This window comes from Perissodus microlepis, chromosome 5 (assembly GCF_051167445.1).
Source record: "Perissodus microlepis isolate ML-2025 ecotype Zambia chromosome 5, ASM5116744v1, whole genome shotgun sequence".
Taxonomy (NCBI): Eukaryota; Metazoa; Chordata; class Actinopteri; order Cichliformes; family Cichlidae; genus Perissodus; species Perissodus microlepis.
Window position 1 is genome coordinate 27,724,006 of NC_140465.1, and position 26,195 is coordinate 27,750,200.

The window sequence follows — 26,195 nt, forward strand, 5'->3', positions numbered from 1 at the left end:
AGCTTAGAACGATGCAGCGTTACAGGAGACGGCAGCACTGCAGAGGTGAGGACCGGCACCTGTTTGAAAGAGACAAGACACACAAACAGAGAGAGAGGAAAAAGTGGTTATTAAGAACTTGAAGACATTACCTGCATATAAAAATATAAATAATTATGAATTTGCTGTGTTTTTTTTAACAATGTCAGAAGGAGAGAGGCACTGAGGCACCGTCTTCCGCCCCCGGCGCACCTGCAGTGCCTCTTCCTTCTGACAGGAACTTGCCAACACAGCAAGTATGAATGATGCCTGAGTGGACAAACACAACTCAAAGTTCCTGGCTCTCTCGGCTGCTCTGCAGAGGGTTTCCCTAAGAAGGTGGACCTAGCAGGGTCACCGAGGGACGGGGAGCTGTGCCTCACGGCCCTCACTTCGTCAGAGAAACCCTCATGCAGATTTCAGAAACTTGTGTGTTGTCCTTGTGAGCCTCCACCATTTACTGATGGGTGCAGCCTGGACTGTCTAGAGACAGACCAGACCAGCTGCACAACACAGACACTTCAAACCGCACCTGAGGACAAAAACTACAAGAAGAAAAGAAAAAGAAAGACAAAGTAGCTTAGAACGATGCAGCGTTACAGGAGACGGCAGCACTGCAGAGGTGAGGACCGGCACCTGTTTGAAAGAGACAAGACACACAAACAGAGAGAGAGGAAAAAGTGGTTATTAAGAACTTGAGGACATTACCTGCATATAAAAATATAAATAATTATACATTTGCTGTGTTTTTTTTAACAATGTCAGAAGGAGAGAGGCACTGAGGCACCGTCTTCCGCCCCCCGGCGCACCTGCTGTGCCTCTTCCTTCTGACAGGAACTTGCCTACACAGCAAGTATGAATGATGCCTGAGTGGACAAACACAACTCAAAGTTCCTGGCTCTCTCGGCTGCTCTGCAGAGGGTTTCCCTAAGAAGGTGGACCTAGCAGGGTCACCGGGGGACGGGGAGCTGTGCCTCGCGGCCCTCACTTCGTCGGAGAAACCCTCACGCAGAGTTCAGAAACTTGTGTGTTGTCCTTGTGAGCCTCCACCATTTACTGATGGGTGCAGCCTGGACTGTCTAGAGACAGACCAGACCAGCTGCACAACACAGACACTTCAAACCGCACCTGAGGACAAAAACTACAAGAAGAACAGAAAAAGAAAGAAAAAGTAGCTTAGAACGATGCAGCGTTACAGGAGACGGCAGCATTGCAGAGGTGAGGACCGGCACCTGTTTGAAAGAGACAAGACACACAAACAGAGAGAGAGGAAAAAGTGGTTATTAAGAACTTGAAGACATTACCTGCATATAAAAATATTAATAATTATGAATTTGCTGTGTTTTTTTTAACAATGTCAGAAGGAGAGAGGCACTGAGGCACCGTCTTCCGCCCCCGGCGCACCTGCTGTGCCTCTTCCTTCTGACGGGAACTTGCCAACACAGCAAGTATGAATGATGCCTGAGTGGACAAACACAACTCAAAGTTCCTGGCTCTCTCGGCTGCTCTGCAGAGGGTTTCCCTAAGAAGGTGGACCTAGCAGGGTCACCGAGGGACGGGGAGCTGTGCCTCACGGCCCTCACTTCGTCAGAGAAACCCTCATGCAGATTTCAGAAACTTGTGTGTTGTCCTTGTGAGCCTCCACCATTTACTGATGGGTGCAGCCTGGACTGTCTAGAGACAGACCAGACCAGCTGCACAACACAGACACTTCAAACCGCACCTGAGGAGAAAAACTACAAGAAGAAAAGAAAAAGAAAGACAAAGTAGCTTAGAACGATGCAGCGTTACAGGAGACGGCAGCACTGCAGAGGTGAGGACCGGCACCTGTTTGAAAGAGACAAGACACAAACAGAGAGAGAGGAAAAAGTGGTTATTAAGAACTTGAAGACATTACCTGCATATAAAAATATAAATAATTATAAATTTGCTGTGTTTTTTTTAACAATGTCAGAAGGAGAGAGGCACTGAGGCACCGTCTTCCGCCCCCCGGCGCACCTGCTGTGCCTCTTCCTTCTGACAGGAACTTGCCTACACAGCAAGTATGAATGATGCCTGAGTGGACAAACACAACTCAAAGTTCCTGGCTCTCTCGGCTGCTCTGCAGAGGGTTTCCCTAAGAAGGTGGACCTAGCAGGGTCACCGGGGGACGGGGAGCTGTGCCTCGCGGCCCTCACTTCGTCGGAGAAACCCTCACGCAGAGTTCAGAAACTTGTGTGTTGTCCTTGTGAGCCTCCACCATTTACTGATGGGTGCAGCCTGGACTGTCTAGAGACAGACCAGACCAGCTGCACAACACAGACACTTCAAACCGCACCTGAGGACAAAAACTACAAGAAGAACAGAAAAAGAAAGAAAAAGTAGCTTAGAACGATGCAGCGTTACAGGAGACGGCAGCACTGCAGAGGTGAGGACCGGCACCTGTTTGAAAGAGACAAGACACACAAACAGAGAGAGAGGAAAAAGTGGTTATTAAGAACTTGAGGACATTACCTGCATATAAAAATATAAATAATTATACATTTGCTGTGTTTTTTTTAACAATGTCAGAAGGCGAGAGGCACTGAGGCACCGTCTTCCGCCCCCCGGCGCACCTGCAGTGCCTCTTCCTTCTGACAGGAACTTGCCTACACAGCAAGTATGAATGATGCCTGAGTGGACAAACACAACTCAAAGTTCCTGGCTCTCTCGGCTGCTCTGCAGAGGGTTTCCCTAAGAAGGTGGACCTAGCAGGGTCACCGGGGGACGGGGAGCTGTGCCTCACGGCCCTCACTTCGTCAGAGAAACCCTCACGCAGAGTTCAGAAACTTGTGTGTTGTCCTTGTGAGCCTCCACCATTTACTGATGGGTGCAGCCTGGACTGTCTAGAGACAGACCAGACCAGCTGCACAACACAGACACTTCGAACCGCACCTGAGGACAAAAACTACAAGAACAACAGAAAGAGGAAAGAAAAAGTAGCTTAGAACGATGCAGCGTTACAGGAGACGGCAGCACTGCAGAGGTGAGGACCGGCACCTGTTTGAAAGACACAAGACACACAAACAGAGAGAGAGGACAAAGTGGTTATTAAGAACTTGAGGACATTACCTGCATATAAAAATATAAATAATTATGAATTTGCTGTGTTTTTTTTAACAATGTCAGAAGGAGAGAGGCACTGAGGCACCGTCTTCCGCCCCCCGGCGCACCTGCAGTGCCTCTTCCTTCTGACAGGAACTTGCCAACACAGCAAGTATGAATGATGCCTGAGTGGACAAACACAACTCAAAGTTCCTGGCTCTCTCGGCTGCTCTGCAGAGGGTTTCTCTAAGAAGGTGGACCTAGCAGGGTCACCGGGGGACGGGGAGCTGTGCCTCACGGCCCTCACTTCGTCAGAGAAACCCTCATGCAGATTTCAGAAACTTGTGTGTTGTCCTTGTGAGCCTCCACCATTTACTGATGGGTGCAGCCTGGACTGTCTAGAGACAGACCAGACCAGCTGCACAACACAGACACTTCAAACCGCACCTGAGGAGAAAAACTACAAGAAGAAAAGAAAAAGAAAGACAAAGTAGCTTAGAACGATGCAGCGTTACAGGAGACGGCAGCACTGCAGAGGTGAGGACCGGCACCTGTTTGAAAGAGACAAGACACACAAACAGAGAGAGAGGAAAAAGTGGTTATTAAGAACTTGAAGACATTACCTGCATATAAAAATATAAATAATTATGAATTTGCTGTGTTTTTTTTAACAATGTCAGAAGGAGAGAGGCACTGAGGCACCGTCTTCCGCCCCCCGGCGCACCTGCAGTGCCTCTTCCTTCTGACAGGAACTTGCCAACACAGCAAGTATGAATGATGCCTGAGTGGACAAACACAACTCAAAGTTCCTGGCTCTCTCGGCTGCTCTGCAGAGGGTTTCTCTAAGAAGGTGGACCTAGCAGGGTCACCGGGGGACGGGGAGCTGTGCCTCACGGCCCTCACTTCGTCAGAGAAACCCTCATGCAGATTTCAGAAACTTGTGTGTTGTCCTTGTGAGCCTCCACCATTTACTGATGGGTGCAGTCTGGACTGTCTAGAGACAGACCAGACCAGCTGCACAACACAGACACTTCAAACCGCACCTGAGGAGAAAAACTACAAGAAGAAAAGAAAAAGAAAGACAAAGTAGCTTAGAACGATGCAGCGTTACAGGAGATGGCAGCACTGCAGAGGTGAGGACCGGCACCTGTTTGAAAGAGACAAGACACACAAACAGAGAGAGAGGAAAAAGTGGTTATTAAGAACTTGAAGACATTACCTGCATATAAAAATATAAATAATTATGAATTTGCTGTGTTTTTTTTAACAATGTCAGAAGGAGAGAGGCACTGAGGCACCGTCTTCCGCCCCCGGCGCACCTGCAGTGCCTCTTCCTTCTGACAGGAACTTGCCAACACAGCAAGTATGAATGATGCCTGAGTGGACAAACACAACTCAAAGTTCCTGGCTCTCTCGGCTGCTCTGCAGAGGGTTTCCCTAAGAAGGTGGACCTAGCAGGGTCACCGAGGGACGGGAAGCTGTGCCTCACGGCCCTCACTTCGTCAGAGAAACCCTCATGCAGATTTCAGAAACTTGTGTGTTGTCCTTGTGAGCCTCCACCATTTACTGATGGGTGCAGCCTGGACTGTCTAGAGACAGACCAGACCAGCTGCACAACACAGACACTTCAAACCGCACCTGAGGAGAAAAACTACAAGAAGAAAAGAAAAAGAAAGACAAAGTAGCTTAGAACGATGCAGCGTTACAGGAGACGGCAGCACTGCAGAGGTGAGGACCGGCACCTGTTTGAAAGAGACAAGACACAAACAGAGAGAGAGGAAAAAGTGGTTATTAAGAACTTGAAGACATTACCTGCATATAAAAATATAAATAATTATACATTTGCTGTGTTTTTTTTAACAATGTCAGAAGGAGAGAGGCACTGAGGCACCGTCTTCCGCCCCCCGGCGCACCTGCTGTGCCTCTTCCTTCTGACAGGAACTTGCCTACACAGCAAGTATGAATGATGCCTGAGTGGACAAACACAACTCAAAGTTCCTGGCTCTCTCGGCTGCTCTGCAGAGGGTTTCCCTAAGAAGGTGGACCTAGCAGGGTCACCGGGGGACGGGGAGCTGTGCCTCGCGGCCCTCACTTCGTCGGAGAAACCCTCACGCAGAGTTCAGAAACTTGTGTGTTGTCCTTGTGAGCCTCCACCATTTACTGATGGGTGCAGCCTGGACTGTCTAGAGACAGACCAGACCAGCTGCACAACACAGACACTTCGAACCGCACCTGAGGACAAAAACTACAAGAACAACAGAAAAAGAAAGAAAAAGTAGCTTAGAACGATGCAGCGTTACAGGAGACGGCAGCACTGCAGAGGTGAGCCTGAGTGAGTCGTTTTTCCGTTAGTGAAAAAGAGAAAAAAAAAAAGAAAAAGAGAAACAAAAAAAGAAGAAAACTTACCTCAGAAATCTGTAGGGTTGTTTCCTCTGAGACATGATGGAATCTGTAAACAGTTACTCCGAAAAGGATCCAGGTGGTTAAAAATACTTCTTTGGTGAACGTTTCAATTCTGCCAACATAAATGCTGCGATGACCGAAGTAAAAGTCGTTGCTTGTCACCCCTATTTATAGATTTTTACGGATCAAAGGATCAAAGGATACGATTTGTTGTAAGATTCCAAATATATGTGACGTCATCGTCCTTCGAGCCAATTAGGTTGTCATATGACATTTGTGGACCCCGCCCCCCAAAATAAAAATATGTCATTGCAATAACCGATGTTTTCTACAGTCATTGGTGCTAGCTGATGCTAACCTGTTTTCTTTTTCTTTTGATAGTGTAGCAACGGTATTAATTAACTTGCGATATCGTAAATTTACTGTCTAATAAAAATTAGAATTATATTAATGGTTTTATCATCACTATTTTCATCCTCTCTCTCGGTTTGCTCTGGTTCAAACTGGAAAGGTTGAACAGAAGCCATTTCCAGTGCGCTGCTAACTGTGAACTCGTTGCGATGCAACCGTATGACGTCACTACCCAGAGTGCGTTCAAAAGTAAATAACAATGGCGGCCTACTGGTAAATCGGTTTTATATCAAATGTGCTTAAAAGGAAAACATTTGGCGTATTTTAATACCACATATATATTGTTGAAAGCACAGTACATATTTTAGCTAAAACTTGTTTTAATAGCCGGGGTTCCTTTCAAAGAAAGGGCAAGTTAGTCAGATCAGTGGTGAGGGAACATGAAAGACAACAATAGTCCACGTGTCCAGTGAACTCAATCCTATAGATGATTTGTAATGATTTAGAGTGGAGACTGAGACTAATAATGGGATTTCACTCAAGTTCATAGGCGTGCGAAGCAGACGAGTGTATACTTTTGGCAACATAGTGTTTTTGTCTTTCCCTGATGAGCCTCAGTAATAGTTTCAAAGAGAAAGCTTTATTATTTGATTCTGTTTTTCTGCTGGCAAAACATTTTAATGTTCTATGATCCTAAACCAAGCACTTTATATATGTTCCACATTTTTTCATGTCAGAATCACATAAGCAGCAAAAGAGAACAGGACTGTAGATAGTATATTAAATGGAACACATAAGGCAACATATTAAGAGGTTAACCCACAGGCTAATGCCATCATCTCATGTTTTTATTTCACCTTTCAACTGTGATTAGTCAGATTTTTCTCTAGAGGAAACATTTAATCACACATTGTTTAAAGTTGAAGTCACACATACAGAAAGCAGCATGTCATTGTTTTTGAAAGTTTTAGATGGATAAAAGGATGTTTTCTTGTCATGCTGAAGACGCTATAGTGGCACATACTGGCACATGTTTGGAGTAAACTTTTTGGTAACACAGAAACACCTTCAGTTAGAGGCACATGAGGCTGGTTTTTGCCTTCAGAGCATAGCAAAAACCTTCCACAGGAAGTGAAATTAAGTGGGCAGTAAGGAAGAGTAAGTAAGTGTACAGCAATTGGTAACTATAGGATAGTAGTTTGATTGGCAACATCATTATATTACAAAAATCACCAACAGTAAACATTTCCTGTTATTGTAAATGTGAAAACAAATAAACCCAGCCCAAATGTAGCCATCCTTCACAAAGTACTGCAGTTTTTTTTTACAGCGACTTGCTATAAACATCGTGTGAAGGTACATATTATATTCATAATTCTCTATTATATAAAATTTTTTAAATGTCCTTAAGTCCCCGCAAAAATTTGAATCATCTTCATCTGATATCTCCAAAGTATGATAAGGACACGCATGCAGAACTTGCAGTAAGTTGCAGTAACAGCGGAGGGAGATATTTTATTTCAAGCCTACATGAAAATAATCACAGGAAAGTGTTTAAACAGACATTATGAACCTATTTACATATATAAATATATATTATTATCTGCCCTGCTTAATCATTTCTGGTGATTAAGGACATTGGAATGTACATCATATGTTTTTTGTTCACTACTGACTTGGTGGCTTTAATATTATTATTATCTACCCCCGCTGGTGATGCAACTTCTGCATGCCTGTCCGTTTCACTTTTTGGAGAAGCAAAGTGTGAAATAGATGCAGTGGACCAGTGTGTCTTGTCCCGATTCGTGATTGAGGTGTGAGACAAACGACTGCTGGTCCAAGTGCGTCAAAACAATGATTTTATTAAACACATGTGTGAAGGAAATACACCATCACAATCCTCAGCATAAATCCCCCAAAACAGCATACTTAAAATGTTTTTATATGTCAGGGTATAACGCCCCCTCATGCGTCAAAGCAGATACATAACATGCATAAGTTACAGTAACCACAGCTCTTCTGCTGACAACCTTTGACACACACTCAAAAAGACATTTTCTCCGTCTCCACGCCAGGTGATCTTGATCTTCTTATTCTCGCTTATCTCTGGAACATCAGAAACACATTCTACAAAAACTGTTGCTTATGCAGGCACAAAATGCAGTTACAAGCAAAATATGTCTTAACTCTAACCTAGAAATGAATCTATATACTGTCTGTGTATGCAGGCGAACTGTCTCGACCTCACTGCACTCTGTCTCACCTCTCACCTCACCAGATAAAGCTTGTAACCTCTTACCAGACAGAAGGCCAACTCTTTCATAAGCACATTCTTACAATATATGTAATAACATGCTTGAAACTATATGTGTAATATATATTGAATAAATGTTGTAATCAAATGCCACTACTCAAAGCTTAATAAAAAGGATATAAGAGAATAAACATGATATAAAATGATATAATCCCCACAGTCTGTTATGTTTTCCTATGAGACTGGGTTGTATGGATACAGTAGCTCTAAATGAAGCATTATAAGATGTGAAATATCACAATTATTCCTTTAGCTTGACCACTTACATTATTGTGAAAAAGTATTCACCCCCTTCCTGATATCTTACTTCTTAACATATGTGTCATACTTTAATGTTTCAAATCAAAAACCTTTTAATTCTACACAAAGATAACCAGAGAAAATACAAAATACACTTTTTAATTGATGATTTCATTCATCAAGGGAAAAACGTTAACCAAACCTACCTGATACTACATGAAAAATACTGGCAGCCACCAGTGCTAACCCTCAGTTTCCTAGTAGATGCACGGTATGGTGTCAGGCCGAGCTTATTTTGCTTGTGTAGTGGCATAATACAATACAACTCTTGTGTCCTGGGTTCAATTCCTGGTGGTGCAGGTGTTTATATAACGTCCTCGGGGATTAATGAAGAATTGCAATTTTTAAGATATTACAGTGCCTTGTTCTTGAGTTATTGCATTCACAAACTTGGGTGTCCACACCACCCGACCACGTGCCTGGCCGGTGGGGTGACAACGATACCCCATCAGCCTTCTACGCTTAAGGGGTAAAAAGCAGTTGCCGCTAAACCTAAACTTAATAAGAGCTTGTACGACCCTTGGCAGAAAAAACTGCAGTCAGACATTTGTGATAACTGGCCATGACTCTTTCATATCGCTGTAGAGGAATAATAGCCCGCTCTTATTTGTAGGATTGTTTAAATTCAGCCACGCTCAAGCGTTTTTGAGCATGAACGGCAAAAATCGCAATCTGATATAAGTCCAAACTTTTCTTAGGTCACTTTGAAACCTTCACTTTTTGTTCTTTATCTATTTTTTTTTTTTTTTTTTTTTTTAAACCATTCAGAGGTAGACTCTATTGTATTTCAGACATTGTCCTGCTGCATAAGCCAAGTATGCTTGAGCTTCACAACCCAGTGATGGCTGGACATTCTGCTTCTGAATTTTATGGTAGAGAGCAGAATTCATGTTTCCATCAATTACAGTAAATTGCTCACAATGTGACATTACCAGCACCAACTTTAACTGTCAGTATAGTGTTTTTATTTTATTTTATTTTTTAATTTTAATAAAATGCTGAACAGAACATTACATTCTATTACTTTTTAACACAGGTATGGTTTGCTTTTCTTACCCTAATAAATGAATCATCATTATATATGGAAAAAGGAAGACTGATGTTAAAAAAAAGAGAACAATGAGTACATGTTTAATTGCTTTGAGCTGTGTGTATTTGTGAGTCTACAGGATGACGCAGCAGCAGGTCTCTGGGTAGTTGTCAGCACTGACTTTGCGCTCGTTGCCGTACACGTAGTAGACGTAGCTCTTGTCTTTCCACTTGTAGTTCACCTGAGTGATGGGGATCAGCTCGACCGTCTGCCTCTGAAAGAGAGAGAGATGGAGGGATTCATATTAAAGGAAAACTTTCAACAGCATCAGAGCACGTCAGCTTGAGTCAGAATACTTTAGCTTAGCATTGACTGAAAGCAGGAGTAAAGGAAATGAGCACTTTTCTTAGCCACGTTTCAGATTTGTGTTAATCTTCAATCGACCAGCTTCAAACCTTTATGTCCTTTTCTTTAACAAAAATTCCAACAATTAATTCCCCTTTTTGAGTGTTTATATAACAGCTAACTCTTCAACCACCATCAAATCATTCAAGATGGCTTTAGTTATCTTCATAGGTCACCTTATCTCTTGAGCTTCTGTAGCAGTTGATAACTTTAGTAATTGAACAGTCTATTGATTTTTCTATTGACTAACTGAGGAATCAGTTAAGTTAAATATTTTGCAGAGAAAAGCAATAAATTGCAGAGTAACACAGGCACACCGACACAGGCTGGCCACTGGGGGAGACTACACTATAGCCTATAGACTCAAAACAGAAGTCTAAAGTAAACTTTGCACATTTTCCTTGCTGCTTCAACTACAAATAATGGAATTTCAGCTCGAATCAATTATATTTAAACTAGAACTAACTGCTGATGGAACAAGGATAGCTGTTTTCTTTCCTTCCACACTCTGGACAAGATCTGGATAATTTTTCTTTTGAGCTGTGTGTCGGCCTACCTGCTGCAGAATCCTGGAGGTTTTGCCATAGTTAGTTTGATGTTCTTTGATCAGACGCTCAGAGGCCTGAGAGACTGCTGGGTTTGGAAAGCCAAGCAGTGGGTAGACCTGAGAGAAGCAAGACAGAGTTTAATTCACAATATTCACACAGCTAACCCCAGCAATGTGTTTTCCTTCTCCCCAACCTTTCCTTTACATTTATCTCAACTACACCTGTCTGAGGTGAGTTCCTGCAGTGGCTTTATGTTTAATTTATGAAGATTATTTCAACATTTCAAACATAGAATACAACATTCCAAACGACTGTGTGAAATGACTGAGATGTAGTTTTTTGTATGAAATTTTGGTATTTAAAAAAAAAATCTTATTAGGATTCAAAGTGAAGCTACATTGTGTGTGTGTGTGTGTGTGTGTGTGTGTGTGTGTGTGTGTGTGTGTGTGTGTGTGTGTGTGTGTGTGTGTGTGTGTGTGTGTGTTGTGTTTGTGTTTACCAGGTTCTGGCTGCTCTTGAACAGCTCCTTCCCTTTTACCGAGCGCAGGTTATCACTCTTCAGACCACAGCTCTGCTCCACCAGATGATCTTCCACATGGTTTTTCCTAAACACAAACACACAGATATGAACTATATTCATGCTGTATCCATCAAATATAAAATATAATACAGATATAACACACACTCTACATCCTGATGAATACAATATTACATGAATCAATCATTTCAAGTTTTAACCAATCAAGTTTCTACTGTTTTCAGTTTAAACTCGCAGCATGTAATTTTCATCTTTATTGACTAGAGGGCACCAAAGCATCACTCAAAAAAACATTTATTCTCTTCCGCTTATCCTTAGCAGGGTTGCATGAGTGCAAGGGGAAGAGGTGGGGTAAACCTTGGACAGGCGGCTAGTCTGTTGCAGTTCTAACACAGAGAGACAGACAACCGTTCACACCTAAGGGTAATTTAGAATCACCACCAGTAACTGCATGTCTTTGGACTGTGAAAGGAGGCCTGAGTACCCACAGAGAACACTCCACACAGAAAGGCCCTGACCAGATTATGGAGATGAACTCAGGATCTTCCTGCTGTGACGCAGTGCAAGCCACCACGTCGGGGGTTCGAATCCGCTGAACGGCTACCCTGAGGTACCCCTGAGCAAGGTACCGTCCCTACACACTGCTCCCTGGGCGCCTGCTTAGTGGCTGCCCACTGCTTCACTGAGTGAATGGGTCAAATGCAGAGAAAAACAAGTAATTTCCCCACAGGGATCAATAAAGTATACATTATTATTATTAGTGACTGAAAATAATGGATTTGCAACAGTGCTTTGAATGTTCATGAAACCTGAATTTTCTCAATTTCAGCATAAATTACATCAGATAAATCTCTGTTGTTAATAATATTGGGGTGCCCACTGATCAAGAATTTTTTTTATTATCATTCAAATATGGCTTTCAAATTTAATGCTAATCCTCATATATTTTTACATGCTACATACTTTTACTGATAGTAAAACGAAACAATGACCATGTAATTTCTTCTCTTGTTTCCTTATTTGATTTTTAAAATTTGTTTATACTGTATGTCAGATATCTGCAGAAATATATGGGCCTCTTCAGCCTTTAAGCAACTCTGTCACTGAAAGATAAAATCTTTGTTTTCATAAACTGGTTATTCCTCAAGTACAACTAAAACCGTGGGCAGGGCTCGTGTATTATCCTTAAGGACTGGACCCCATCAGTAGTCTGTGGAAGATATTTAATGTTTTCTAAAATTTCAGTGGAAGTACCTCAAAAAATATTTAAGGTGGAAAAAAAAGAACCAACTAATTTGCATTGACTTTTCAAAGCCTTTTAAAACATCTCCATGTACCATTTTCCTCTACATAATTCATGAATATCTGTCAAAACAAACAGACCTCAAACAGAACCTTAAGTATCCTTAATTAACTCTGCAAGTATCCAAGACATGTAGCATAAAATTGGCTTCAAGGGCTTTAGAAACAAATTTAAACCATTTAAAGGAGTTAACTTGAGTTCAAATGTAAGTGTCTTTATATACTTCTGCAACCTCCTCCAGGACCATTTGAATTTTTCAAATGACACCTAAAACACACTTGAAGAACCCAATCTTCATACAGGAATCATAGGAACTATAGGAACACTGAAACTGCTGTTGTACTTGTACTCACCACTCCACTTTTAGCTCAATGTAGGTCAGCAGTTGACGTTTTCCTTTACAGGTTTCACATTGCTTTTTCCCACTACCATTACACTTTGTACACCTAAACACACACACAGACACATGACTCATTATTTTTGGTTACTTATAGACATACAAATTTTTTTCCAATTTTGTCTTTGTTACTAAAGTCCACATTGAAGTGAATAAAATCATTTAAATATGTTTGACTCAGTCTTGACCATTGTCGATTCTCTAGATTTTGTTTTAACTTTAAAAAAATCTGATATTTGTTTATTTTGTCGATATGTGTATGCTTATTTTGTCAATATTGCTGCCCATTTTCAACCAGGCTACACTCATAAAAGACTTTAATTATCAAATGTATTTTTAAAAGTTTGTTAAATAAATAAAAGTAACTTATGATTTCACATCCTGCTGAACATTTTTTGACTGATTTCTTCCTTTGCTCATATTTATTGGGCCAGATGATAATTTCTTTACAAAAAGTTATCCCAGTTATTGTGGGATAAGTAGATGGCAGATGGGAGCAGACAGATCATCAGTTGAGTCTGTAGCGTCAGATAGAAGACTGTCCCTGAAGCAACAAATAGCAACAACAGCATTTTATTTCACTCTTTAAATTGTTAAACCCTTTATTTTATAAAACATTCATATATAAAACAATTGTTTAATGAGGCTTTTCTTGCTTTTGTAACACTTCTACTTATTAAGTCTACACAGAAAGCATCATTGAGGACATGAGCAGAGATTTAAGCAGAAAATGAATGGACATGCAGAAAAAGAAGAAAAAGTGATTTATTCGGTGGACTCTTGAAAAGAAAGAGAAAAACTGCTAAGGAAAAAAAATAGGCTAAAGGTTATGACTTTGGTAGGTTCTGAGAAAATGACAGACACACAAGTAGACCAGGAAAAACATGCTGCAGGGCATTTCAAGCCTCCCAGAGGTGTCTCAAACCACCTGAAACAAACTGACACTGTCCCACGACAGTACTGATGACATGACTCTGTGTGTGCGTGTGTGTCTGAGAAGGGGGTTGTCTGAATCCATTCCAATTTTCATTAAGCCATTCAGCACCACAGCTTCAGAATAAAAACTAAAGTTACTAAATAAATAGCTATTGTGATTGATCAACAGAGAGGACCAGACGAATGCCTGAGTGAAAAGCTTAGCCGTTAACTGACTGTAATTCAATTCATTATTCATGTTAGAACTTGCAGTCCATAATGCTGACAAACACGTTATGAAGCCTTTTTTTCACAAGTTTATAAACCCTCAAACTCTGAAAGTCTCATGCTCTGCTCAGTACATGTAAAAGAGTCACCTCATTCCCTGTATAGAGAAAAAGTCCATCATCATCCCAGCTGGCTGTTTTCTGAGTCTGATAAGTAGATATCTACTTCGCACAGCTCACCAAATAGTTCTAAGCGGAAGTGGGGTTTAAACTGTGTATTGTTGCGTTTGATTGGATCACCTGTATCTGAAGGGGAAAACATGAGGTAGAGGCTCCATAGTATAGTACAGGGGTGTCCAAACAGTTTTATTAATAGAAATTCACCTAGGGGCCAACAATCCCTACTGACATTATTTTCTACACGCTCACAACCCCAACATTTTCATGCAAATATGATCTAATCAAAATGCAATATATTAAGCTGTGTTTCTGACTTTAAAATGTTAATAGTGAATAAATTATTTGAAAACACAAATTCAAAATAATCAGAATCTAAAATTTATGAATTTCAGGTGACAATTCTTGTACTTGCTTGCCAACATTAAAAAAAAAATAGGAGGTCTGATCCCAATTTATTAACACTGAATCATTTCAATTGTAATTGTTTAATTCGGCGTATCATTATTAGTTTGCATGTTTAAAAAAAAAAAAGGTAGATGAAGATAATACAAAATGTAAGCTTTGAAACTGGTGTTTTTTCTGTTTTATTTTCAGTTTGTGTGACCATTCAGTACCTGTCTTTGCCTGTGCCATTACAGTGAGTGCAGGCTGGATCGGACTTTGTCCCACCATTACACATCGGGCAAGCTTTCTACAACAACACAAATAAGCAAATGTTTTAATTGTACCTTGATCAGACTTTTCATGTCTTATTATTTACTATTGAGAGTTTCCTTACTTTTCCACTTCCACTGCACTCCTTGCATTGCTCAGTACCTGCTGCATGGCACGTGTGGCATTGCTAAACACAAACACACAAAAAAGATAAAAATGAGTAAAAGGTAAAAACTTTTCAGAATCACACTGATGGGGAGTTCTCCTTAGATTCCTCACACACAGTTTGTGTTCATGGTTTAACTTCTAATTAGAGCTCCAGCTAAAGTGAAAACTACATGTGACTATAGCACTGACACCTCGTGCTATGTTAGCAACCAGCTCATTCAGGAACTCAAATCTTCACAGATTTCAAGTATCCCATTCTTTAAGTATATATATCTTCAAGCTTAAAGCTCAGAACTAAACTGCAGGTAACCCAGCACTTTGATAGATAGCTTTTGTTATTCAGCCACCTTGACGGAGGACGTGTAGGGCACCCGGATCTTCTCTGTGTGGTCACTGAAAAGTTTGGGGGGTGTGGCCTGGACCTCCCATGGTCGTGGAGCGGGCTGGGAGTAAAAGTCAGCAGTCTCACCTTTTAAATACACGAGATCACAGAAAATGACAGTCAATAAACTACTAGTATAGTAAGTTACTGCATTGTCAGTAGGTTTATGCAAGGATCAATAAAAGAGGCATTTGTTATGAAAACCAAAGCAAGTGTTTCCAGCTTGAACTCTTTCAGGTAAAACACTATTGATTAATCAGTTGTTCTGGAGTTTGATTCATAATAGGCTCTGAGTATCACACTATTGTTTTTAATCCCTCACAAGGCCATAAACTTTGAGTGTGGTCAAGAACAAAGTGAAAAATGTGGTTTGGTAACAGGAAACAACAAAACTCTACCATCAGATTAAAAAGCATCCAGCCTTGCTCTATAATAACAGAACATGGTGGCTCAAGGAAACAAATGAAAATGACCATTTTAATGGCTCCACATCAGGTTTGGATTTAACAAAATGAAAATGTGCGTTTACCTTCATGTGGTTTGTGGGCCCAGTCAGTTGACCTGGACTCAGTGAATGTCTCCAGACGGTACTAAGGAACAAAAAACAGACTTTACTGAGAGAAACTGGATTTGCTGATAACATTACTGTGCTAATTTCTCTATATTTCACATCAGAGTGAAAGTGAAACATAAGTTTCTATGCATCATGTGCAAAAAGCTGGACATGTTAAAATAAAAGCATATTTGTTGTGTCAGATACACGTTACAGGCGTTATGATTTTATTCACAATTTAATGTCACTTTAAGGTTTTTCAGGTCACATGTCAGCCATGTGCAAGTTAAGGTTTGTTTTAAACTGATGTGAAACAGTTTTTTGAACTGAGACTGTCCTCTTTGACAACACATCTTTGCCTTAATTTTGTCTCTGCATGCTCAAGATGTCATCACTTAGAAGGACTTTGTAATAACACTGCTCATGCAGCTATTGCCTGTCAGCCTGGTACTGTATGAGCCTTCAGTCTGTTTCTGGATCAGGAAAGAGTTGTATTAATGCACATGTAGAATGAGAAAAAACATCTTATTGTCAAAATAAGTATAAGATGGAGACAAATGGGGGTGAAAATATTGAATAACAAGAACTATTTTCACTCTCACTGTTAAAAGTGTAGAACCTGAGATAGTTGTGATATTAAATCCACAATTTGTTTAAACTTGTAACATACAATGTATTTCCAATTTGGTTTCATATAACTGGGCATCATATTACTGCATAACAAATTTTGTGGTAAAACCAGTATTTGGAACCGGTATTCCATATTCTTTGAGCTACTTGCAAGAGTCTTGAGGGTGTGATGAAAAGTCCTGGCAAACTACTACTACAGCAGCTCTGGACACTTACTAAAAGCCCTCAAGTTTTTGAGCAAAAAAAATCCTTACACTGGTTTATTCTTAACAGTTCATAATCATTCAATTATGTCCTTTGGTCAAATGTTTAGAAAACTATGAGTACAAACAGTTAAACCAGTCTGTTGCAGAGATAGTAAAAGCAGGTAACTCAATCCTCAGCATCACTGATGCTGACAGCATTATAAAAAGGGAACATTTAATCACCCTAAATGTGTTGAATGGCTCCATGGAGGTGATGACTCCCTGAGTGACTGGTGCGTCACCGTAGCAGCAATGAGACGACACAAATTCCTTTAAAGCCTCACGAGCTGCATTTTCAGACAGAGAGGGGATGCTACAAAACACATAAACTCTGTGTTAAACCAGAATATTCTACTGATTGTTGAGCAGCTGAAAGACACAGATAATATGTCGTACCTCCATTCGGGATTTTCAGGGGCGGGTTGGGGTGGGGCTACTGGCTCCATGGGCATGGGAGGAGGCAGGAAACCTCCTGTATCAATGACAAATTTTCAAGTACCAGCAACAGTATTAATGTGAGGAATTATGTGAACCGGGCTTTTCTTACCTCCTCCTGGCACAGTGCCTTCATAGCCTGGGACATTGCCAAACATGTTGGCTTGGGGTGCCATGACAGGTGGGTACATAGCTGGAATAAAGAAGAAGAAACAAACCATTGAAACCAATATTTTGGATGAACTTAAAATTTTTCATTCATTCTAACCGAACAGCTTAGGAGGTTTTGGGCCCTATACCACGAACCTCGTTCAGCAAGCATGCAGAACTAAAAGTCGAAAACAGAAAAGCCAGCTTTAATTAAGCTTGGCCTAAAACAAGCAAAATGTCCAATTTGAAAAAAAAAAAAAAAAAAGAAAGAAAGAAAAAGGTGACATTTGATAACGGTGTAACACAATTTCACGCATCAGTGAATGCAGGCAAAACAGAAAATACCTCGACATTATAAATTCAGTGTTGACTTTGGCCGCATCTTAATTTTTTTGCCATCTTCACACAGATTTTTCCCTTTCTATTTATTTTTATTTGGAATTATTAATTTTAGAAAAATGATTATATCCATCTATGGGAATATCAGTTTCTACTGACATGACAGCAGAATAATGGCTCAGAAAACTAAAATTAAGATTACATTTACCTGACACTTTCCCCTTCTAAAAGACTCAAAACTTGCCAATGTTCCTAAAATTTAGTTCCAATGCTTTTGAGTAATTTTGAGTACGCTAGCATAATTTTAACCTCAAAGGGGATTTTTTTTTCCTTCATGTTTGTATACAAGAGAAACTGCTTAATAAACAAAATCTATATGTGTTTTTTGAAAGCTTTTTACAACTTACAGACTTTGTTCAAATGCTTTTGCATATTCGTAGTGTTTCCTCCCTTAAATGAAATATCTACTTTGCAAGTATTGCAAGTTGCCCTGTTGTCTTCCATTCTCGTAAAGTATAATCAAACTTTTTAGTGTTTGAGCCGCTTAGGCGCCGTGTTTCCTGCCAGGTAAATGACGCTCCGCAACGTGGTGACGTCATTCAACATTACTTCACTTATAGTACACCAACATCTCTTATACATTAGCACTAAGGGAACACTGAATGACCTGGTGGTTTTTGTCCATAAAACTACTCATCTAAGATTACCACAAAGTAACAGATCTCTTAGCAAAATTATGCAACATTTTAGGCACTATTGCCCCGATCAAGTCAGTGAGCTAGGATGTTTTACTCTAAACACGAACTACTGTTACAGCAACAGACATGGACTACTGGTGTCCCACACAACAACTCAATGTCCACTATGTGAAGGAGCCAAACACATGCCATCTCCTCTCATTAACTGAGATAAACTGCTGGCATATTTGTTTTACATCTATACTGTCCAGTCTCTCCTGGTGGACATGGCAACACGTTATTCATGGTTATAAAAAATTTTAGACTGATGTGGGCCAAAGCCTAAAACGATGTGCCGGGAGTTTGCTGTGCTCCCCGGTTCAAATATTTGAAGTTTGCACAGCTACATTCTCGCCTGAAAATTTGTTAAAAGTTTATTTTGCAACCCAGAAAGAGTAATAAGAGGGGCAGTGAAATTCGGGATTGTCCGAGAAAAAACGGGAGGGTTGGCATGTATTACCTTGCATAGCCTGTAACGTTATTATGATGGACAGGTTTTATGAGTGAACTTGACTTTAAGTCACTTACAGGTTTCTTTGAAAAATACTTTCTTATATCCAGGTTCTTTTTGCTGCCATCCTCCTCTCCTCCTTGCAGGTCCTCACAGCGCAGGATTGCCGCTGCTAAAACTAAACAGAGCTCCCTGAAAGGCACAGCCAATCACATTGGCTATATTTGTCACATGATATAGGACTTAAGTAGAGAACGTAATTTAACTCTTTCTGCACCGCTGGGTGAATGAGACGTTGACAGATCGCTTTTTTTTAAATTATTTCTATCGGTTTTGTTTTTCTTTACTCAAAGAGATCAAATTATTGGTGGGGACAATTCAATAATCGCTGGATATTGGTGGGGACATGTCCCTTCCGTCCATGCCAAATCTACGCCCTTGCATGAATTAAAAGGAAAGGTATCATATTTCACATTATCTTCCTTCAGAAGACTCATTCATCAAACTGGTTAAACAGTGACAAGGTGGAACATGACGATTTTTTTAGATAAACTTCAGTTCATACAAAGTTACATTATGTGTGCAGCTGAACAACCCTGATCCTGCACAGAGAAATTTGTGGTGCAAATGAAAGAGGGTTCTGCCCACGCTAGCGTTAGCTATTCCAGTAAGATTAAAACAAGCATGTTAACCTCACACCCAAAAATGGTGACAGAATATTGTAATGCATCTCATTTTACTTTTGATATTAAAATTTGACCCCCCCCCCCCTTTTTTTTTGTTGTTGTATTAACTGTCATGTTTAAGTCAAATAAATGTAATAAATAAATAAGTCACCATTACATCACAATTAAGGCAAAATACAGTTAATAAATTTACATATCAGAACAGAACTGTAACATGTTCTCCACTGCAACTCTGCAGGTTTATTTCTGATTCTGTCATAAGTCAGCTGTGTGCAGGCAGGAAAGGACCCAAACGCACACTCACGTCTCAAGTAAACTCAAAAAACACAGCCTTATTTGCTGGCGTGTAGGTGACACAAAGAAAATAACCTAAACTGGAATACTGGAACCTAATCGCACAAAGAGACACACAGGGAAATACACAGCCATGGATGAGGGAGATTGCAACGCTGGACAGAAGAAAACAAAGGGCTTAAATTAACAGGTAATGACGAGAGAACAGGAAACGCACACACACACAGCTGGGGCTAATTACACACAACGAGACAGAGAATGCAAAGCTAAACATAAAACATGAGATAAGGTACCTTCAGAGTAAGAGAAGTAAAACAAAACATGGCACACACAGACAAGAGAAAGTAAAACCGGAAGTAATGGGAACATTCACAGAGACGCAGACAGACACAGAAACGTGACTGAATGGGGAAACATGGCAGCCAGGGGAAAACAGAATAAAACATGAGGAGGAAATAAGACACAAGAACTCACACAACCTATATAAACACAGACACACAACGAGAGACACAGAGGCCACAAGGGGAAAATACTAAATAATCAAGGAACTAAACAGGATATATAAGAAACTCAAAACAGGACAACTAGGCACTGAAGAATAATAATAAGACTAACAAAGTGGACTTCTACATAAATCATCATACAAAATGACAAAAACACAAAACCCCCCAGAGATTCACAGTTTTTAAAGTTTCTATAAGTAGAATGGGAGGCAGAGTTTTGAGCGACAGACACACTCTCTAGTTTTAAGATTAGCTTAAGCACTGATTACTTCTCAACTCTCTTTTCTCTTTCACATACCACTATTACATACATAGTCTAAACTACTCGTTAAAAAGGCAAACATCTGCATAAAACTACAGGCTTCATATAGGCGGAGGGGGGCAGGAACTGTCATCCAGCAATGATAAAGATCTTCAAGTTATAAAACAAGCTATAAAAAAAGCAGGTTAGGTCAATGCAACAACATTAATGTGAGGAATTGGGCTTTTCTTACCTCCTGCCGACACATTGCCTTCATAGAATGGGGCATTGCTGAAAGTGTTGGCTGGGGTGGGCATGAGAGGGGTATATGCAGCTGGAATAAAAAGAAATAAGAAACAAACCATTCAAGCTAACACAGAGAGAACTCAAATTCATCTAAGTTTTTTTTAATGCATTAATTAATTATCCTTTTTTTTGGTGGGGCGGGGGGATGTTTTTGCTTAGGATAAGGCGAACACTCAGAGGATGACATCAACATTGAAGTTTATTATGGATAATAAGTATTGTGTAAGCTGGGCCTCAGCAGTTGTGGGAAGGGAAATGTATGCTCATGTACCCAGGGCTGGTCTCTGTGCACTCTGTTTAAGAGAGGTCTCCCCTTCCAGAGGGAATTATTCCTTTTTCCCTTATCTTCAAGAATCTGTCTTAGCTTATGCATCCTTTCATGCATCTATTTTCTGCCGTTTTGGGGGGTTTTGGTCACTGAAGCAGCAGCCTGAGCAGAGAAACCCAGGCTTCCCTCAAACCAGCTCATCCAGGAGGACACAGAGACACTCACAAGTTAGGCAAGAGATATAATTTCTCTAGCAAGTCCTGGGTCTGCCCTGGGGGTTCCTCACGGTGGGACATTCCTGGAGTCCCAAGTCCTACTCTGAGCTTCACTTTCCTCCACCTTGTCCCTTGTCAGCAATCAGTCTAACTTTCCTTCTACAGTTCTTAGTTTTCTTTAAGATATTATTCTTCTGAGTCATTCTGGTTTGTTTGTTTGTTTAAAAGTCTTTCAGCCTAATTTCAATAGAGCTGAATACAACTGAAAGGGCTCCTATTTCCCCTTCTACATGTTGTAACAAGAACACTTCAGAGCACTAGGTCATGGATTGCTTTTATCTACAACAAGTAGGTGGAGTCGCTTAGTCCTTGCTCAGGTGCTTGAATGCAGATATGTATGCAGGCATAATAGAATCTACTTTAGCATTATAACTTTGATGTTGATTTTGGCAGAGATTTGTAGATGTTTGTTTCTTTTTCTCTCCCATCTTCATACAGCTTTCTCCCTGTCTCTCACATACTTTCAATCTTTGTGCCGCCATCCAAAAGATAAATGTTACAGTGTAAGAGAATTACAACCCAATAAAATGCATAAACTAATCCATATCAGATAGCTATATTAAAATTGAATGAGGTGGTAATGCTGTCAATTAACATTAAAATGTTTATTTTAGAAGAAACAGGTATATCCATCTATGAAAAACAGAGTCATCATTTCTTTCAGAACTTAGGTCAAAGGAAAATCCTAAAACTAAAAAATATTCACATTGGAATTGTTTCCTCAACAAAATACAACAACCTCTGTTTATAAGTAAAGCTGTTCAAGCACAAATAAATCCCAGAGATCGCCATTTAACATAAGTTTAGGCAGCAGGTTATTTAATTTCAGTGAATATTTAATTTTGTGTATTTATCTAGTCTCAGAATTAAAAAAAAAAAAAACTTCAAAGAAACCTTAAAAATGCACCTTGCATTAATATGTATATATTTGCTGGAACATATTTGCTGCTGGTAGTCGCGCCGACTACCAGAAGCTCATCCCTGCATCCTTCGTGTGTCCTGCATGGACTCGGTGTCTGTGCAGGGTGACCGCTGTCCTGCTATTTCACTTCTTACCTGCGCTGTTCATTCTGCTGCAGATCAACCACTCAGTAGACCAGCTCGGTTTTATGGTAACCACACAGGATCCGTTAATTTCACTCCGCCGCGCAACCTTCGAAATACATGTAATTAGGACCTCTTTGTATCAGCCCCTACGTCAAATATCAATAAACTAATGTTTAAAGGACTGTTGTCATTTCTATTCCCTCACCAGCAGATTGGTGGTGGGTAAAGGTCTGAGGGTAAAGAATAAATATAAAGACAGAATTAAAACTATTCTTAGTCTACCTGAAAATTTGATATTGGGTCAGAGAGAACAATAGCGGCTCTGTTTTCTTCTGTGTCTCCTCTGTGACAGAAAGGAAATGAAGCCCTGCCTCTATCGGATTGCAAACATACCAACAAGTAACGTGTCAGAAGCTGTTTTTTCTTCTCCAGACGTGTTTGCGCAGCTTTTCTATTCAAGTAAAATTGTTCTCAGGTTAGTAGGAGGCGCCGACATTCCTGAAAAGTCATTTCTCATAATCCGCTCTCGTATCCTCTCTGCCCCCTCCCCCCTCGATCCATGTTGGACTTTTCTGCCTTACATGTTTAAGGCACTTTCACACATAAAATCTGTGCGAATATTTCATGCGCATTTTATATTTCGCACGAAATATATATTTCGTAATATTTGTAAGTATTTTTCGGACTCATCTATTCTTCATGCAGCTGTTCACACCGACCAAGCTCTTTTCCCGATGTTTCGAATCTGAATTAACAGATCTGACCAATCAGAACACTGCATTTGGCAACCAGCATAGCTCAAATCGCGTGCATGTACTGAATATACAATGAAACGGAAATAGTAAAATAATTTTAATAGTAAAAATAGTTTAAAAACAACAACAACTATTTTGCCTCAGGCACACAGCTAAATAGGCCTTCTCAGGTGTGTGGTCCACTCTGCTAACAAGAGCTTAAACTGCACTGACATCTTGAAATACGTTAAACTGCACTGACATCTTGAAATACGTTCAAAAGCGGCCATCGTACAGTTTCAGCTCCTGGATCAAAACATAAAATGTCTTCTCTGAGAATCTGATGAACTCAAAATCTCCGTCTTTTTCTTTCCTGGCTTGGGAACATCAGGACCAAATTGCGCAAAACCGGTCCGGTCTGGCGGGTGTGATGGCTGTGTAGGATAGTTGCTCCCGACCTTATTACCTTCTACCCCAATTTATCTAACTCGAAACATAAAAAGCTTGAATTTATTTCTGTGGGGTTTTATGTTTGGAACAAAAATGCCCAGAAAATTTAAGAAAATTTAAGAAAAAGGATGTAAGAGAACGTAGTGAAGTGGAAGAAGATGCTTCGTCGCAAGCTAGCAGTAATATGGAAGAAGACCAGCAATCCGATGCTAACGCTACTGCGAAGGATCACCCAGCTACGATGGACATGATACTAAAAGAATTGCGTGCTTTCAGAAAAGACACAAACGAACAGTTTAATGCCATAAGGGAGAATGTCGACGGCATTGGTATAAGACTCGATGAAGCAGAGGGACGCATAGACGTAGTGGAGACTCGAATTCAGGCTTCGGAGGAGCTGCTAATTGAAATAGCAAATCTTCAGTTGCGATGCGAAACTAAGCCACTGGATTTAGAGGGACGGTCACGTCGCAAGAATCTTAGAATATATGGCGTGAAGGAAGGGGAAGAGGACAAATTCCCATCCGTTGTCAACTTTGTAGAGGTTCTGTTTGAAAAGAAAATGTGTCTCTCTCCTCCCACCGCGTTGGGAATCGAAAGAGCACACCGAGCCGGTGCTAAGAAACCCCCGGAAGGAGCCCCTCCACGCTCAATTGTTGTTAAACTCGCAAGCTATCGTATCAAAGAAGACATTATCAAGAAGGCCTGGCAGGCTAGGGGTTTTGACTTTAAGGATTCTAGGATATATGTGGACAATGGTTATGCCCCGGAGATACAAAGAAGAAGAAAAGAATATGCGGCAGCGAAGAAGGTGCTTAAAGAGAATAACATTCGCTTCCAGACGCCTTTCCCGGCCAAGCTAAGGGTGTACTACAGAGAGGGAATTGCGACGTACAACACGGCGCATGAAGCGACTATCGACATGGTGAAGAGGGGATTATCGGTAGACGTTGTGAAAGACAGGGACACACTTTTGGATCAAATAAAACAGCAGACTTGGCAAACAAGTACGAAGAAGAAATGCGGAAACACGATCCTAAAGCAGGGTTTCAAGGAGCGCCTCCAGGTATTTAGGCACCAAGATGACAGTGGATAACCAGCATGTATGTGACGGAGCATCATCTTAGAGGTAAACTCAAGAGTATAGAGACTTAAGATGAACTGAGAATATGAACTTTATTTTGATAAAGATGTTTTTGTTATATAATTAGATAATTCTATAAAGAGGGCATATAAAAGTACATTAAAGCCGGGTCATTTATATGCATAGCAAGCTGGACCCTACAGACCACTGGGCTTCCGGCCTGTGTGCCGAAGAGGGCACTCTTCCACAAGTGGACAGAAGAGTTTCTCCCTCACCAATTACAGCTAATATAGCGTTTATGTTTTTGATATTTTTTTTTTATAATGATTTTCTCTTTCTTTCTTTTTTCTTTCCTTTTTTTTTTCCCCTCATCGGGGTGTACTTTTCGATTTTTGGCTATGTGCAGAGATTAAAATCATATAAGGTCGTACAATAATGCCTTGTAAGGTAACTAAAGTAGTGTCATTTAATGTAAATGGTTTGGGGAGTCATATTAAAAGAAGTAAAATTATGTCAAAAATAAAAAGAGAAGGAATAGAAGTGGCCTTTCTACAGGAATCTCACCTACCGAAGTTTGAGCATGAAAAACTAAAGAAATGGAAATTTAACCAGTATTCTTCCTGTCCTCAGAGCTCAAAAAGGGGTGTGGTAATTTTAATTTCGAGTAGGTTAAATTTTGAATGCATTCAAGAAATCGGTGATAAGGAGGGGAGGTTTGTGTTAGTTAAGGGGTATCTGGAGAGTACACTGACTACTCTTATAAATGTATATGCTCCCCCAGGATCAGAGTTAAAATTTTTTAAACAGGTTTTTGAAATGATTGTTGTAGAGGCACAAGGTACTCTAATGTTGGGAGGAGATTGGAATGTTCGACTCAATCCGTCTTTGGACTCATCAAACCCACACGCCCCGGGATTGAATAAAATAACCAAAAATATTAAATTAATTTTAAAGGATTTAGGGCTTATAGATGTATGGAGAGAATTAAACCCCATCAAGAAGGACTATACCTTTTTTTCTCACCCACATTCATTTTATTCTAGCTTGGATTATTTCTTTATGTGTCAAAAAGACTTTAACAGTGTGATCAATTGCAGGATAGGAGTGATGGATTTATCGGATCATGCCCCACTGTATCTGGAAGTAGTGCTTGGACACGAAAGAAGAGTTACATCTTGGAGATTAAATACAAGTACTCTATGTTCGTTGAAAGAGCAAATTAGCCAAGATATAATAGATTATGTAGCGGAAAATGACAATGAAGAAGTCTCTCCGAGTATTTTATGGGATGCCCTAAAAGCGGTTATACGAGGAAAACTTATAGGTTACAGTACTAACTTAAAAAAGAAGAGAAATGAGCATTTAAGAAAACTCCAGGCGCAACTACAATATCTTGAAGATGCCCATAAAATAAGCGCAGATATAAATTTGAAATTAGAAATACAAAAGAAGAAAAATGAATTTGATGAAATTTTTTCAAGTGAAATACAAAAAATATGGCTTTTTTACAACAAAGATACTATGAGGTAGGAGGCAAATCTGCAAAATTACTGGCCTATAAATTAAAAAAA

The 26,195-nt window shown here is 40.2% G+C and overlaps 1 protein-coding gene across 2 annotated transcripts; it reads right to left on the reverse strand.

Annotated features, from left to right (window-relative positions):
• Positions 1–9,175: 9,175 nt before the first annotated feature.
• Positions 9,176–23,454, reverse strand: LOC146387496 (protein SSUH2 homolog). 2 transcript variants are annotated; one of them, XM_084929143.1, is made up of 14 exons: positions 22,750–23,454; positions 22,366–22,462; positions 20,714–20,794; positions 17,172–17,252; positions 17,021–17,096; positions 16,808–16,937; positions 15,726–15,786; positions 15,162–15,283; positions 14,771–14,833; positions 14,607–14,683; positions 12,627–12,719; positions 10,932–11,037; positions 10,441–10,548; positions 9,176–9,753 (listed from the first exon to the last, which is right to left on the reverse strand). In XM_084929143.1, the coding sequence occupies exons 2-14, from the start codon at positions 22,376–22,378 to the stop codon at positions 9,613–9,615; spliced, it is 1,152 nt and encodes a 383-aa protein (XP_084785269.1). In that variant the 5' UTR covers positions 22,379–22,462; positions 22,750–23,454; the 3' UTR covers positions 9,176–9,612. The 2 variants fall into 2 exon arrangements, with proteins under 2 accessions (XP_084785269.1, XP_084785268.1); XM_084929142.1 differs by having other exon boundaries at positions 22,639–23,454.
• Positions 23,455–26,195: the final 2,741 nt, after the last annotated feature.

Bases quoted from the DNA above. Each gene is read 5' to 3' on its own strand.
- LOC146387496 (XM_084929143.1), bottom strand. The intron at 11,038-12,626 runs GTGAGTACAAGT...GTTTGTGTTTAG, and splicing joins ATTGAGCTAAAAGTGGAGTG to GAAAAACCATGTGGAAGATC. The intron at 9,754-10,440 runs GTAGGCCGACAC...TCTCTCTTTCAG, and splicing joins CCTCCAGGATTCTGCAGCAG to AGGCAGACGGTCGAGCTGAT.